The sequence below is a fragment of the Lytechinus pictus genome, chromosome 18 (genome assembly GCF_037042905.1).
Source record: "Lytechinus pictus isolate F3 Inbred chromosome 18, Lp3.0, whole genome shotgun sequence".
NCBI lineage: Eukaryota > Metazoa > Echinodermata > Echinoidea > Temnopleuroida > Toxopneustidae > Lytechinus > Lytechinus pictus.
In genome coordinates this window covers 17299216-17311674 of record NC_087262.1, presented here as the reverse complement: position 1 = coordinate 17311674, position 12459 = coordinate 17299216, and the positions used below count along the sequence as shown (strand labels likewise).

Below are 12459 nucleotides of genomic sequence, written 5' to 3'. Positions count from 1 at the left end.
TTTTGTTGTATTTTGTATTGATCCAAAAATAATCAACTCTGATTTTATTATGATTGAGCATGTCCATCCACCTGTTGATATACTTTCATGCAAGTCTCCAACTGCATTGCAGCCAATGACATAGCTGAAGATACTGACCCTTGAGGGATGCCATATGTCATAGGAGTAGCCTCAGACTTAGCTTCACCAGTTTGCATACACTGACAGCGATTCATCAGAGAGGACTTGTAGTTCTGAACCAACATAAAGCAGTACCATCGACGCTAAGGTATTACAACTGGTCAAGGAGTATTCCGTGGTCGATCGTATCAAAGTGTGATGTTGCCTTTGTTCGTCTGACGCAGGACATCATCAGATTGGTCAGAAGTGTCTCTATGCTGTGATAAGACCGGTAGGCTGATTGGTGGTTATGGCAGATTGGATATGGCTCTGAAGAGACCCAGCCAATATTTGTGACAGTCGGAAGAATAGCAGACATACACTTCTTATAGAGATGGGGTCCAATTAACATGACTTTGCTGATGACTTTGAAATGATGTTGCGAATTTCACCTTCAGAAGCAGGTGTAATGAGTCCAACACTGCAGTAGTCTGACTGGTCTCTGGAACTTGTCTGATGTCTGGTTAGCTGGCACGGACAGCTTCAATCTTTTAAACAAAGAATGAATTGAAACGAGAAGCTAGGGCTTCAGCAGAAATGTCGGGCAGGGGGGTGATTCCTGCTTTATGTTCATAAGATCTCCAGTAACTCTGAAGAGTCGTTTTGAGTCACCGAAACAGCCTTTGAATCGCTGTAGATTGTACTCTTTCTTTGTTTCACGAATCATGGATTTGACTTTCGAGCACTGATGTCGATACATATTTTTTATGTGTACTTCAAGATCTGATGAGCACCACTGTCACTCAAGGTGCCTACGATGAAGCTCTCTTCTGAGATTTTCGGTGTATACCACTGAGTGTTTGGACCGACCATGGAGCAATAGCTCCATGGACCGACAGTCACTGCACGCTTCTTTACTGGAGCGTGTTGATTTAGAGTAACTATCCAAGCTGTTTGTTTTGCATTTTTCAATCAGTGGGGCTTCTTTCAAATCCTCTATGAAGCAACTCAGCTCTATTGGCTGGATGTTACGTGAAACAACAATCTTCCTGGCTCGCCATATGCACATTACAGGCGATATATAGCAGAGTTGTCCGAAATAGCATCGAAGGCCTTGATGCCATAGAGCACTTTCTTGGAAGTCTCTTTCTGTGACCGTGATATCAGCACGTCCAGGGTATGCCCGCATTCATGAGTTTCCCGAGATGATTAAACTGGCTTGCTTAAAGAGGTAATCATCTAGTACGTTTGAGAACTCGTCAAGGAAACACCTGAAAGGAACTGACGACACTGACCGTCTATAGAAAACAGCCAGGTGTACAGCATTCGAGTTCTCTATGACATTCAGATTCTGACTCATTTCAAAGGACTTGACACTCTGGACAGACGAATGGACTTTAACATCGAGAGAACTTTGATAGAGAAATCCAACTTCACCACTACCACCTTTTCCCGTTCTTGGTATGTGCTTGAAATTGTATCCACTAGGGTTAAGTCCTGCTATCACAGCTTCATCATCAGCAGATAACCAGGTCTCGCAAACACCAACATTATCAAGGTTGTATAATAGGAACGTTCTTCATTCTTCTTTAAGTTCACTTGACTTCCGTGTAATTAACAGCATAATTAACATACAATACCTATCACATCGTCTTTTTGCTTGCCAGTGATCACTATGGTCTGCTGAGATTAAGTTCGTCGTTCCGTTGCTTCATTATGCAGTCAAAAGTAAACAAACCTATCATACACTGTTGTGACAAGACTTAATTGTGACATCTAGAATATTCATTGTACTTCAAAAATTCTTTGCTTGTTATTTCGTAGTATACATCAAACTGGTAGTTTTCCATTTGCAATCTCCTGAAGCTATGAACAACTGAATGAATGCAAATAATTTCTCTTTAAATTCTTTTATGTACCATTATTATATTGGGTCTTGATATGTTCTTTATATTAATTCCATTGTGAATTTTCTTGATAATGTTCATGTCGCTGCATGTTAATGTGAACATTTGTGTTTATACAACTCCCAAGAATGTTCTGTAATCTGATTGGTCCAAATTGGATCACATGATATTCAGCGAATTGCACTATTGCATCCAAAATGCACTATCCTGCAATCTGCATGACGTCAGAGTGCAGGATACTACGAGTTCTGGAATTATCTAGAGTTTAGATAAAATATATCATTAGGGGCAACTCAGTAACATGGGTGAGGGGGGGGTATAAAACAAACAATACACACATTCTTGTGCATAGAGGACCTAAATAATGAACTCTGTGCTGTACTCGCCAAATGGATATACATGTACCGCACTCGGTCCTGCGGACCTCGGTGCGGTATATCCATTGGCTCTTCTCGCACATCGTTCATTATTTGGCCATGCATGCACGCGCTTACGTGCATTTTTTGTATAATATTCAGTCTGCTAAAGTATACGGGCATGTATATATTACAATAAAGGTTATTGTTCAATTAGGCGTAAATTGAACCTGTGACAAACCATGTGCAAATAGTTACAATGTATCAGTATTACGCATATCGCTTTCAAGCACTGACGTAAAGATGGGAGACTTGGGGCCTATTGCCCCCCCCCCCCCAATAAAAAAAAATTCACGATCAAGAAAATAAAAGAGAAGAGGAAAGAAAAGGAAAGCGATAAGGGTGAAATGTGATATTATTTTATGAATATTATGTCCAAATCTATCATAAACTGTGATTTGATAAAAATGTCGAATATTTTGCTTGCACGCTCACAACTTTTTAATTAATCTTATTCGATACGCCATATCGAGCTCCCTCAATTTTTTGTCCAAGTACGCCACTGCTTTCATGTCTTTTATGTTACATTCTTTAGGGCCCAGTGAGATTATGAGGACGCCCTATAGCTTCGAGCATGTCTTTTCTATGCAATCATGTTGATATTAGAACTTAACTTAATTTCTAAGGGGGAAACATTGACCTATAATACAAATTTACATTGAGTAAAAAAAATGTCGGCTTGCCTGGGTAATTAAAACAAATCGTTATCATTATAGCTTTATAGTTTATTGTAGTTAATGAAAACAATTATTTCTATTTTGTTTATTCGTAAACAAGTACAAGAAATCTAAATAAGAGCATACGTTTTTCTTATTTTATTTACCATTATAATCTCTATGGGAAGTGATCATAAATTACATTTTAAGACTACAATATCCTTTTTACAATTAACTCTGACAATGAGAGACGAAAATATTTTTTAAAACCGATACGACATTCATTTGTTTATTATGATTTGAATCACCTTTTTTTCTAGCTGTAGATTTTGCATTTATATAGCTAGGTAGAAAATATATTTCAAAATAATGCAGTTTTTCTCTACAGATATCTCTTAAAATAATCGACTTTTTGAAATGTATACGCGATAGTTGTGCTGTTCTTTGTCGATAAGCTATTTTTTACTTCCGTTCGGTGTAGTCTAAAATTGCAGTTATATCGTTTTGTTGTGTCTATAAGCCTATATATAACATTTGTATCATTTCTTAATATTCATTGCCTTCATCATGTATTGGCATTGTATATAACATGGAAAATCATTATAAATGCAATCCTTTTGACAGAAATTATGTAAATAGCAAATATGTGTAGAAAGGGAAAATATATGTATGATATAAATATTGTGAATGTGCACGGGTTTTTTTAAATATCTTTTTACATTAATAAGGAAGATTAGTTAGTTTTACAGGGACTGCACATGTTATTTTTTAAAGTATAGTAGCGGGCTGAGCGAAAAGTGTGTGGGAGGCCCCGGGGTGAACGTGAAAAAAAAATCTCAGTAAGATTGCCATTTCCATCTGTTGTAGACATTTATTGAAAAAAAAAAAACCTTCAGCCCCCCCCCCCCTCGATTAGCGTCCTCTATTTTAGATTAGGTTATTCCAGGATTAACTCAAGTTGTAACACTTATTTTTGATTTGACGAATCAGATGAAAGTTATTTACAGCGTGCACCCGATCATAATCTATTTTTTTCAGTGGTATACTGAGAGATTAGATTATTATACTGATATATACATACATCCTCATGGTTATATATAAATCTTCCGAGGTGTAATCGTGACAAGCCTATATGAAGTTCATTACTTTTTGTCCAACAAATTTTTATGATTGGTAGACTTACTTGAAGTAACAAACCATAATCATTTCGGCAAATCACACAATATAAGCTGTATTCATGAATTAGTATCATCATGGTTATAGCACATATGTCTGTAACAAAAGAAAAATAATTTTGTTTATACTTTAATCAATGTTTATTGTAAATCTAAAACAAGCAATAAAATCTGCATATTTATAGATCATCATAGAAGCAAATGATTTCATCTTGATTTCATTCGTGATTTGATAAAGTTTATTTAGTATTCACATGATGTGACCATGGTAACCGAATTTGGATGAGGATGAGAGAGAGAGAGAGAGAGGGGGGGGTGGAGAGAGGTGGTGTAGAGGAAGAGTAACACAACTAGAATTTAAGAAATGAGGAAAAAGAGGGACAGAAAAAGGAAAGAGAAGTGTAACAGAGTGAATGGGAGAGAGGGACATAGGCCCATATTCTGAACTCGGGTTTAAATTATACCCTGGTTTAAAGTTGTGGTTTAACTATGGAGCGCCAACTGGGGCACGAATCCCTAAAAGTATAACATTCAATTTATTAACTCATAAGACACTCAAATTGTTCGTAATTGTCTGGCAATGATAACTGAAGTATTTTCTTCGTTATGAAAGCAAAACGAAACAAAATAGTAAACATAATAAATATACAATATAAACAGAATTTTTGAATTTCTGGCTCCCCATAAGTTTAGCACAGAGTTAGACCGTGGTCTAAGTTAAACCTGACTTCAGAATACGGACCATAGTGTGTACGTGAGAATTGGCAGTTCGCATGGTGCGTGGTGTGTTAGCTAGAGAGTAGCATTTATTTGAGCAATTCGACTTGATTAGCTGAAGTTATCCGATGTGGCATATAATATATGTAGATGTGTAGTATCATGAATATTCTAAGTATTTTCAATTTATTAGACTAGGTACTCTAAAGTTTGAAAATAGGTATGATTGGTTTTATGTCCATGTTATGATAAAAAGAACCTTATTCTTCTCTACCATTTTTGAGAGTGAGTCAAAGAATGCATGTAGGCATGATGTATTATAACTAATTCATGAGCCAATATTGCCATTTGGTGGGGGATATGCCCCCCCCCCCTTCGGAGCCTGAGAGGGAGGGGTGGTATGTACAATCATCCCTCACTTTTCAAGACAGAAAAGTTTTTTCTTTTTTAACATCAAATAATTAATACTTCTGTCAATTTTCAAATGCCATCAAAGTGCTTAAATTTGCCGAATTTGTCATTCTACAAATGCAAAAACTAACTTGTTAAGGACGTATTGATAATATTTATTGAAAATTAGAATGTATACCCAGCAAGTGAAAGAAAGTTCATCTTCCTTTTTATACATTAAAAATCATTTTGATAAGTACATGAGACTTAATAAAATGCATCCTTGGAAAGGTTTCATGAAAATAATGTAATACTGGAGAACATTATGTGATTAAACAGAGCTGATGAACACGTGACATCATTAAAATCTATTGCATCTAGATTCAGGGTGTGTTCAATGTCGGTTTCCAAATTAAACGGAAACATGAATCATGATTGAAAACGTGATTACAAAACGGGGATATGATAAGAAATAAAGGGTGTGGTCAATGTCCTCCATTCCCGGTCGTAAAAGTAAACGTCTTTCAAATCACGATCGGAGTAAAATTCAAACGTCGAAAAAGATGAGTTTGTAAACACGACCTTCAGTATCGCGAGTGCGACATTGAACACGAAAGTTTTGAAATGTCTTTAGATTTGCTCTCGCAGTGGAAGCCTACACAAGCAGGTGCCAGAATTTACCCTTCTGGTGATAGGTCATACTGCGCTCACGAAAGCGGGAAATTTAAACGCGATCAACAAAATAATCAGCTTTATATTTCCGACACTGAACAGTGCACCGCTGATCGTGTTTGTGTTCTGTAATTGAGTTTTCGATCATGATTCACGTTGCTGTTTGAATTTGAAAATCGACATTGGACACATATTAGCTACACATGAATTTTGCAACTCATTAATAACATCGTGAATTACATTTAAAGGCATTCCCATGGCTAGTCACGTTACATTTGAAGGCTAAAATTTCATAACAATACTAGGAGTTAATTACAAATCTTTATTTCATCACAAAGCATAAATGTTGCTTCTCATTCGTAAAAACCTTTTTTGAATAAATTAACACGAACACGCAATTCATGAAAATCTTTGTAATGACTCACGTTACAGAACGATCTGTAACAACAGGTAACAGATCATGCCATGCATCAGATTTTGGAGGACTTAATTGATATAGATTTTCCCCAAGTGGAGTTCTCAATAAAAAATATATATTTTGCGTCCTTGTATATTTTTCATACCAGGAAATTGATTCAATTGAACATCTAAAAATTTCAAAAATGTACATTTTCCTCCTTTGGCCACACTCACAGAAATATTGCCAATGTTAAGTAAAAAAATAGCATGTAAGAATAAATTATACACAATCTATGTAAGATCTGGTAAAAAATGTCTACTTTGCCAGTTTGTAAGCATTTAAAATACATATGTGAATTGTAAAAAGGGTATTTAACCTCGTTTGGGTAAATATTACATAGTAATGGAGTCCAAAATACATGATGATTGGGAAAAGTTTTTCCACATCCGTGTTATGCGAAATGGCGATTGTGATTTATTATTTTTTTTTACACAATGGTGTTTTGTATATGAGCGAAATACACGGCGATTGTGAACTTAGATTTTTTACATATCGTGTTTTGTTTTATTGATATGCGAAATACACGGCGATTGTGTATTTAGTTTTTCTACATAATTGTGTTTTGTTTTATTGACACGTGCGCGCAGAGTAAAATTCAGAAGTTCTTAATTTTGAAGTACAAAATACCGTACTCTGGCAACATGGCGTACGTCGAAACGGTGCTGCGAGGATGGGGGCTTGGGGATTATGTGGACAAATTTGAAGGTAAGAATAGAAACTTCTTTTTTATTTCATGAACAAATGATTGATGCTAGTTATAGCTCTTGCAGAGGTAAATTATATGCATGTACGTGAATGTGGTGACTTAAAATTTAATGACTTTAGCCACAGATCAGTGTAGTGTTCTGTCGTGTTCGGTCGTTGCGTCGCGTTGATGACCAACCGCGAACCTTCGCCCCGCTTGCTTTATTTGCAGCGCGGTTGTAAATTAGTGGTCGCTCTTAATTTGCATCACCCGAACACCAAAGTTTTATATGAGTCCAGGCATTGCAATAAAGATAAATCTGCAGATCTGAGGACAAGATTCATTTTCTTTAGATAATCAATGATGAACAGATAAATTTCACATATCAAAGAAAGTGAATAGGACGCGGACGTAGGCCTATACAGCGTCACTCGCATCGCTCCCCGGGCTATTACTAAACACTCGGGTCGCGTCCCCGCGCCGCGGCCCGTCGCGTCTCGCTGAGCCAATTTTTTTGCAATGGTGTCTTCAAATCGGCAAACACCATGGGGAAAATAAATTTTTAAGTTATCGGCTGTTTTTAACCAGTTTCAGTGGTGTTCTCAAAGGGGGTGCGAGAGAAAATTTACTTTAAAATTTAATTTACTTAAAAGAAAAATATTAAATGAAAGGAAAATAAGTCAAGAATTGTAAATATTTTTTGTAAAGACTGACAAAATTATTAGAATGAAGTGAATAACACTCAATAGAATAAGTCTCTGAACTCTTCAAGCTAATGCTGTAAAAATGAGAAAGAAAGGGTGAGTGTGATGAAACCAGATTTTTTGCTTAAGGTCTTAAGGGGGGGGGGAGTGTCAAATTGACACATCCACCCCCCCCCAGTAATCTCAAGCACTGAAAATGCCCAGTTAGAATAGGGTTAAATAGAAGTGTCTTTGAAATAAATCTGGGGAAAGAGACTGATTTTTTGATATGTTAACAATTAATGAGATGTTTTTTAACGATTTTGTTACTGTTTTTTTTATTTCTTTATATTCAGAGCAAAAGAACAATCTAGCCTTTGGCTTGTTACCAGTACTATTTCCAGGTAGAAGAAAGGGGAAAGGGGGCAGATATTCAACCCGGGAAGCACAACTAGGATTCATAGATGTCCAAAATGTAAGTTGGGTCAGCTTGCTTTTTTTAAAATTGTAATGCTGTTTGGTCCTGTTAGTTAGCATGTTATAAAGTGTGTATCTTATAGTGGAGATTCTAGATACAACAGAGGCTCAATTATGTTGCAGCTTAGGAGAAATCTCTAATTTTGCGAGAGACATTTGTATTGTATGTATGATTCTGATCTGGTTACCCACACTGTTTAATGCAAATTCCATGAAAATAAATTTTGATTCTCATAACCACTCTCACAAGAATTGATTTTGTGATTCTCGTAAATTGAACATTTCTTTATGTGCAATTACCCGGTAAAAACACTTAGACAGTGTGCAGCTTTCCCCCTCCCCCCCCCAAACTTAGACAGAATCAGGAACATGAATCACGAACCCATAAAAATGGCTTGTGTTCAATCAAAAAAGTCCCAACTTCCTGATTTGTTCTAGACATGAATAATACATTTATAAATCGACATAGTTCATTCTTCACATCGAGCAAATGTCATTTCTTTCAGCGAAGAGGACTACGTGTAGTGCAAGTTCCTGATCAAGAATGGATAAAATATGCTTGAACTTGAACATGTTTTGTTTCGGGAAAATAGCCACCTCATGTCATGTGACCAGCCAATGGTCAGGGTCAGTAACTCTTGGTCAACGGTGTGTTCCATGAATTTTGATTCAGATTTTTATTTTTTTTCATTTGAAGATCTGTACTTGAGGTAATCCTGGCTTGAATTATCTATCAAAATTATATTTCCTGCCAATCCAGTTCTGAACCTCTTTTGCATGAATATTTTTCTCTTTTTCTCTCATTCTTCTGTTCAGGAAAACCTTGCACTAGACAAGTTCCTGGAAGATATTGTACCTGAAAGTCGACCTCAACCGTTCATACTAGTCATTGGGTCTCTCCTTAAACCAGTGCAAATTTTCATCATTGTGGAAAGGCGGGCATTGGAACAAAGTAGCTTAATGAAAGCCGTAGATACATGCTATAAAGCAGTGTATGTCCTGGATCTAGAATACCAGCCTCAGTGTTGTGGTGCGTGGGAGTTCCTACAAACATACATTTATGAGATGAAAGGAGCTGTAAAATGCAGTGCGATCAGGGAGTTCAGAATCTTCGAGACAGCCTATGAGTCAATAATGAATACCAACATCTAACTGTCCTCATGTGAGCTAGCAAGTTTATTGCCTTTCCAGATACTTTTGCTTAAGAGAAGTTCCTGTGTTGATAAATGTTTTGTTAAACTTTCTCTTTTTTTTGGAGGGGGGGGGGCGGTTAATTGACAAAGTGAATGTCAAACTGTAGACTGTTTAGTCGACTCGTTATCTGATATCTGAAGCCAGTTTGCAGCCCGCATTCAATAACTATACTTTGTTTCGCTTCAACTTCAGTAGTGATGACACTGTTTTGTAGTGTACGCAATGCTTTACGCACCTGCAAAGTTTCACAGTGATCCTGGGCCGTAGTCTTTTTAGGGTTAAGTCAGAAAGTTGTTTGTTGTATGAAGTAAGGTCTTAATTATTATATTTTGTTAAGTTGTTTTCTTCAACTGCTTTTGTTTTTTAATTGACAAAGTAAATGTCAAACTGTAGACTGTTCAAACCTGACTTAGTAAATGTCAACTTGTAGACTGTTTAACCCTTTTCCTTTGGGGGCAGCGGGGGGTCAATTTGGCCCCCCCTCCCTCAACAATCTGCGTGATAACTCCACAATGCGCATGGGGAGGGGTGGCACTTGATGCCCCCCCCCCAAAAAAAAAGTTTTCACAGGACCCAAACTAACCTAGTCTTTTTAGGGTTAAGTCAGAAAGTTTTTAGTTGTATGAAGTATGGTCTTAATTATAAGTAATTTTATATTTTGTTAAGTTGTTTTCTTCCAATGAACTTTTGCTCTAAAGAAGTTCCTATGTTGAGTGATGTCAACATTTTTTTAAACTGCTTTTGTTTTTTAATTGACAAAGTAAATGTCAAACTGTAGACTGTTCAAACCTGACTTAGTAAATGTCAACTTGTAGACTGTTTAACCCTATTCCAATGGGGGCGGGTCAATTTGGCCCCCTCCCTCAACGATTCACGTGATAACTCCACAATGCGCAGTGATCTCTGCAAGCATACTTGAATTGAAGTATGATTATGCTAAAATTAAGTCATTTCAGCCATTTGAATTTTAAAAGTGAATTTTTATATTGATTTATTGAAACATAGAAATATTGCATTGAATTTGTACCCAAAATCATGTTTTTTAGTCATTTTTTGACTTGATGAAAAGTTTTCAAAGGATCGTGGCCTTAAATCTGTATGTGCAGTCACGATAAATTTGGTGTTGACACTGTTGAAAGTTGTGCGATACTTGTTAAAAAAAAATTCATGAAAGCTTGTGCCAAGACCACTATGCATTATGGAGATATTGTGTGAATCGTTGAGGGGGAGGGGGTCATCAAATAGACCCCCACCCCCCCCCCAGTTGGTTAAGGCCTGATCTGGGTGGTGAACTTATAAAGGCAGTTAAATTGTATGTAAACTAGAGTAGAAATGCACCTGTATGTGATATAATTATTCTGTGTATATTTCAAAACACTTCTCTCATTTCCATCATCTATAATGATTGTTTGTTTGCCCTAATTATCGTTAATAATTAAATGACCTGATATTTTCAATAGGTGTTTTATACTTGACTCATTAGCTTGTCACCAAAAAGAGAATTCCAAAGTGTAGGGTGCCTGCATTTTTCCAATAGTTCGGATGTAGAAGCAATAACATGCCATATAGCCAGGGGAGGCGCCAGGGTGTTTTGGTAGGAGGGGCGAACTTTCCAGGGGGGGGGGGGGGGTGACATCATAATATTTTTTGAAAATTGAACAACAGGGGTAAAATCAGGGTAAAATGGCTTATACATGATTAAAAACGCTATTTTTACAATTATCTACCCTTCACCCTTTCTTTTTCTTCCTCTTTTTCTTCTTTTCTCTTAATTTTTTTTCTTATTTTTTCCTACTCAAAATATTGCAACCGCATCTTTCAGCAATTTACATGGGAGGCCTACTAGTTTTTCAAAACATGACTTAAAGTACATATATAATTTTTTTCTACCATTTTATATTCCTTGTTGTTGTTTTTATAGAATCATCCTAATTATTTGTAAATATTGTAATTAATAGTTATTTTTTCTAATCCCTTATAATTATTTGTATAAATAATTCATGTAATTTTGTTTCTAAATAAACATATAAATATAAAAAAAGTTGTTACATGTATATAATGATCGATGTGTTCTTGTCTGTGTCATTATAATATTACAATATATGTTCTTTTTTTACATGATTTTCTGTATAATTGTTTTATTTTGTAAAATATACCAAACTATTATTTAAGAATTTACATTTCAGCAAGGTAAAAACTTTACATAACTGCTGTGTATTTTTTTAAATGAATCATTTTGGTGTAAATTTTACTTCTGTATTCTGTACCCTTTACTCTGCTAGTACATGGAGAACCTATTGGGTGAACACAATAACAGAGTAAAGGGTACAGAATACTGAAGAAAAATTACAACAAAATGATGCATTAAAAAAAATTAGTCAGCAAGTATGTAAAATTTTTACCTAGCTGAAATCTAATTCTTACATAATAGTTTGGTATATTTTACAAAATAGGGGTTAGGTAAAACTTTACACAATTGTTGTGGAGTTCTATACGTACATCGCAGATGTGTATTTTTTACAAAATGAAAAAATTACACAGCAATTATGTAAAAAATTTACTTTGCAGAAATGTAAATTCTTACATAATAGTTTTGTATATTTTACAAAATAGGGGTTAGGTAAAATTTCACACAATTGTTGTGGAGTTCTATACGTACATCACAGTTGTGTAAAATTTAACACAACTTGTGTAAAATTTTCTGTGTGTGCATGGAAGGGGGGGGGGCTAGGGGTTTCACCCCCACGAACACACACACCCACTTTCAAAACCCTTCTGTGGTACCTACATTGTTATATTGTCTGCGCTATATGTTTTGAGAAAACCGTCATCCCGGAATAACCATAATCCCAAATAAATAAAAAACTGAAAAGTATTTTAAAAAATTGAAACATCACATCCACATTTCCAAATTTCATCAAAATCGGA

General features: G+C 35.8%; 1 protein-coding gene across 1 annotated transcript; it reads left to right on the top strand.

Annotated features, from left to right (window-relative positions):
- Window positions 1–7102: 7102 nt before the first annotated feature.
- On the top strand, window positions 7103–9786 carry LOC135157504 (uncharacterized). The gene is made up of 3 exons (XM_064113310.1): window positions 7103–7197; window positions 8217–8335; window positions 9154–9786. Exons 1-3 carry the CDS (start codon window positions 7134–7136, stop codon window positions 9487–9489), a joined length of 519 nt encoding a protein of 172 aa, XP_063969380.1. The 5' UTR covers window positions 7103–7133; the 3' UTR covers window positions 9490–9786.
- The last annotated feature ends 2673 nt before the right edge of the window (window positions 9787–12459 follow it).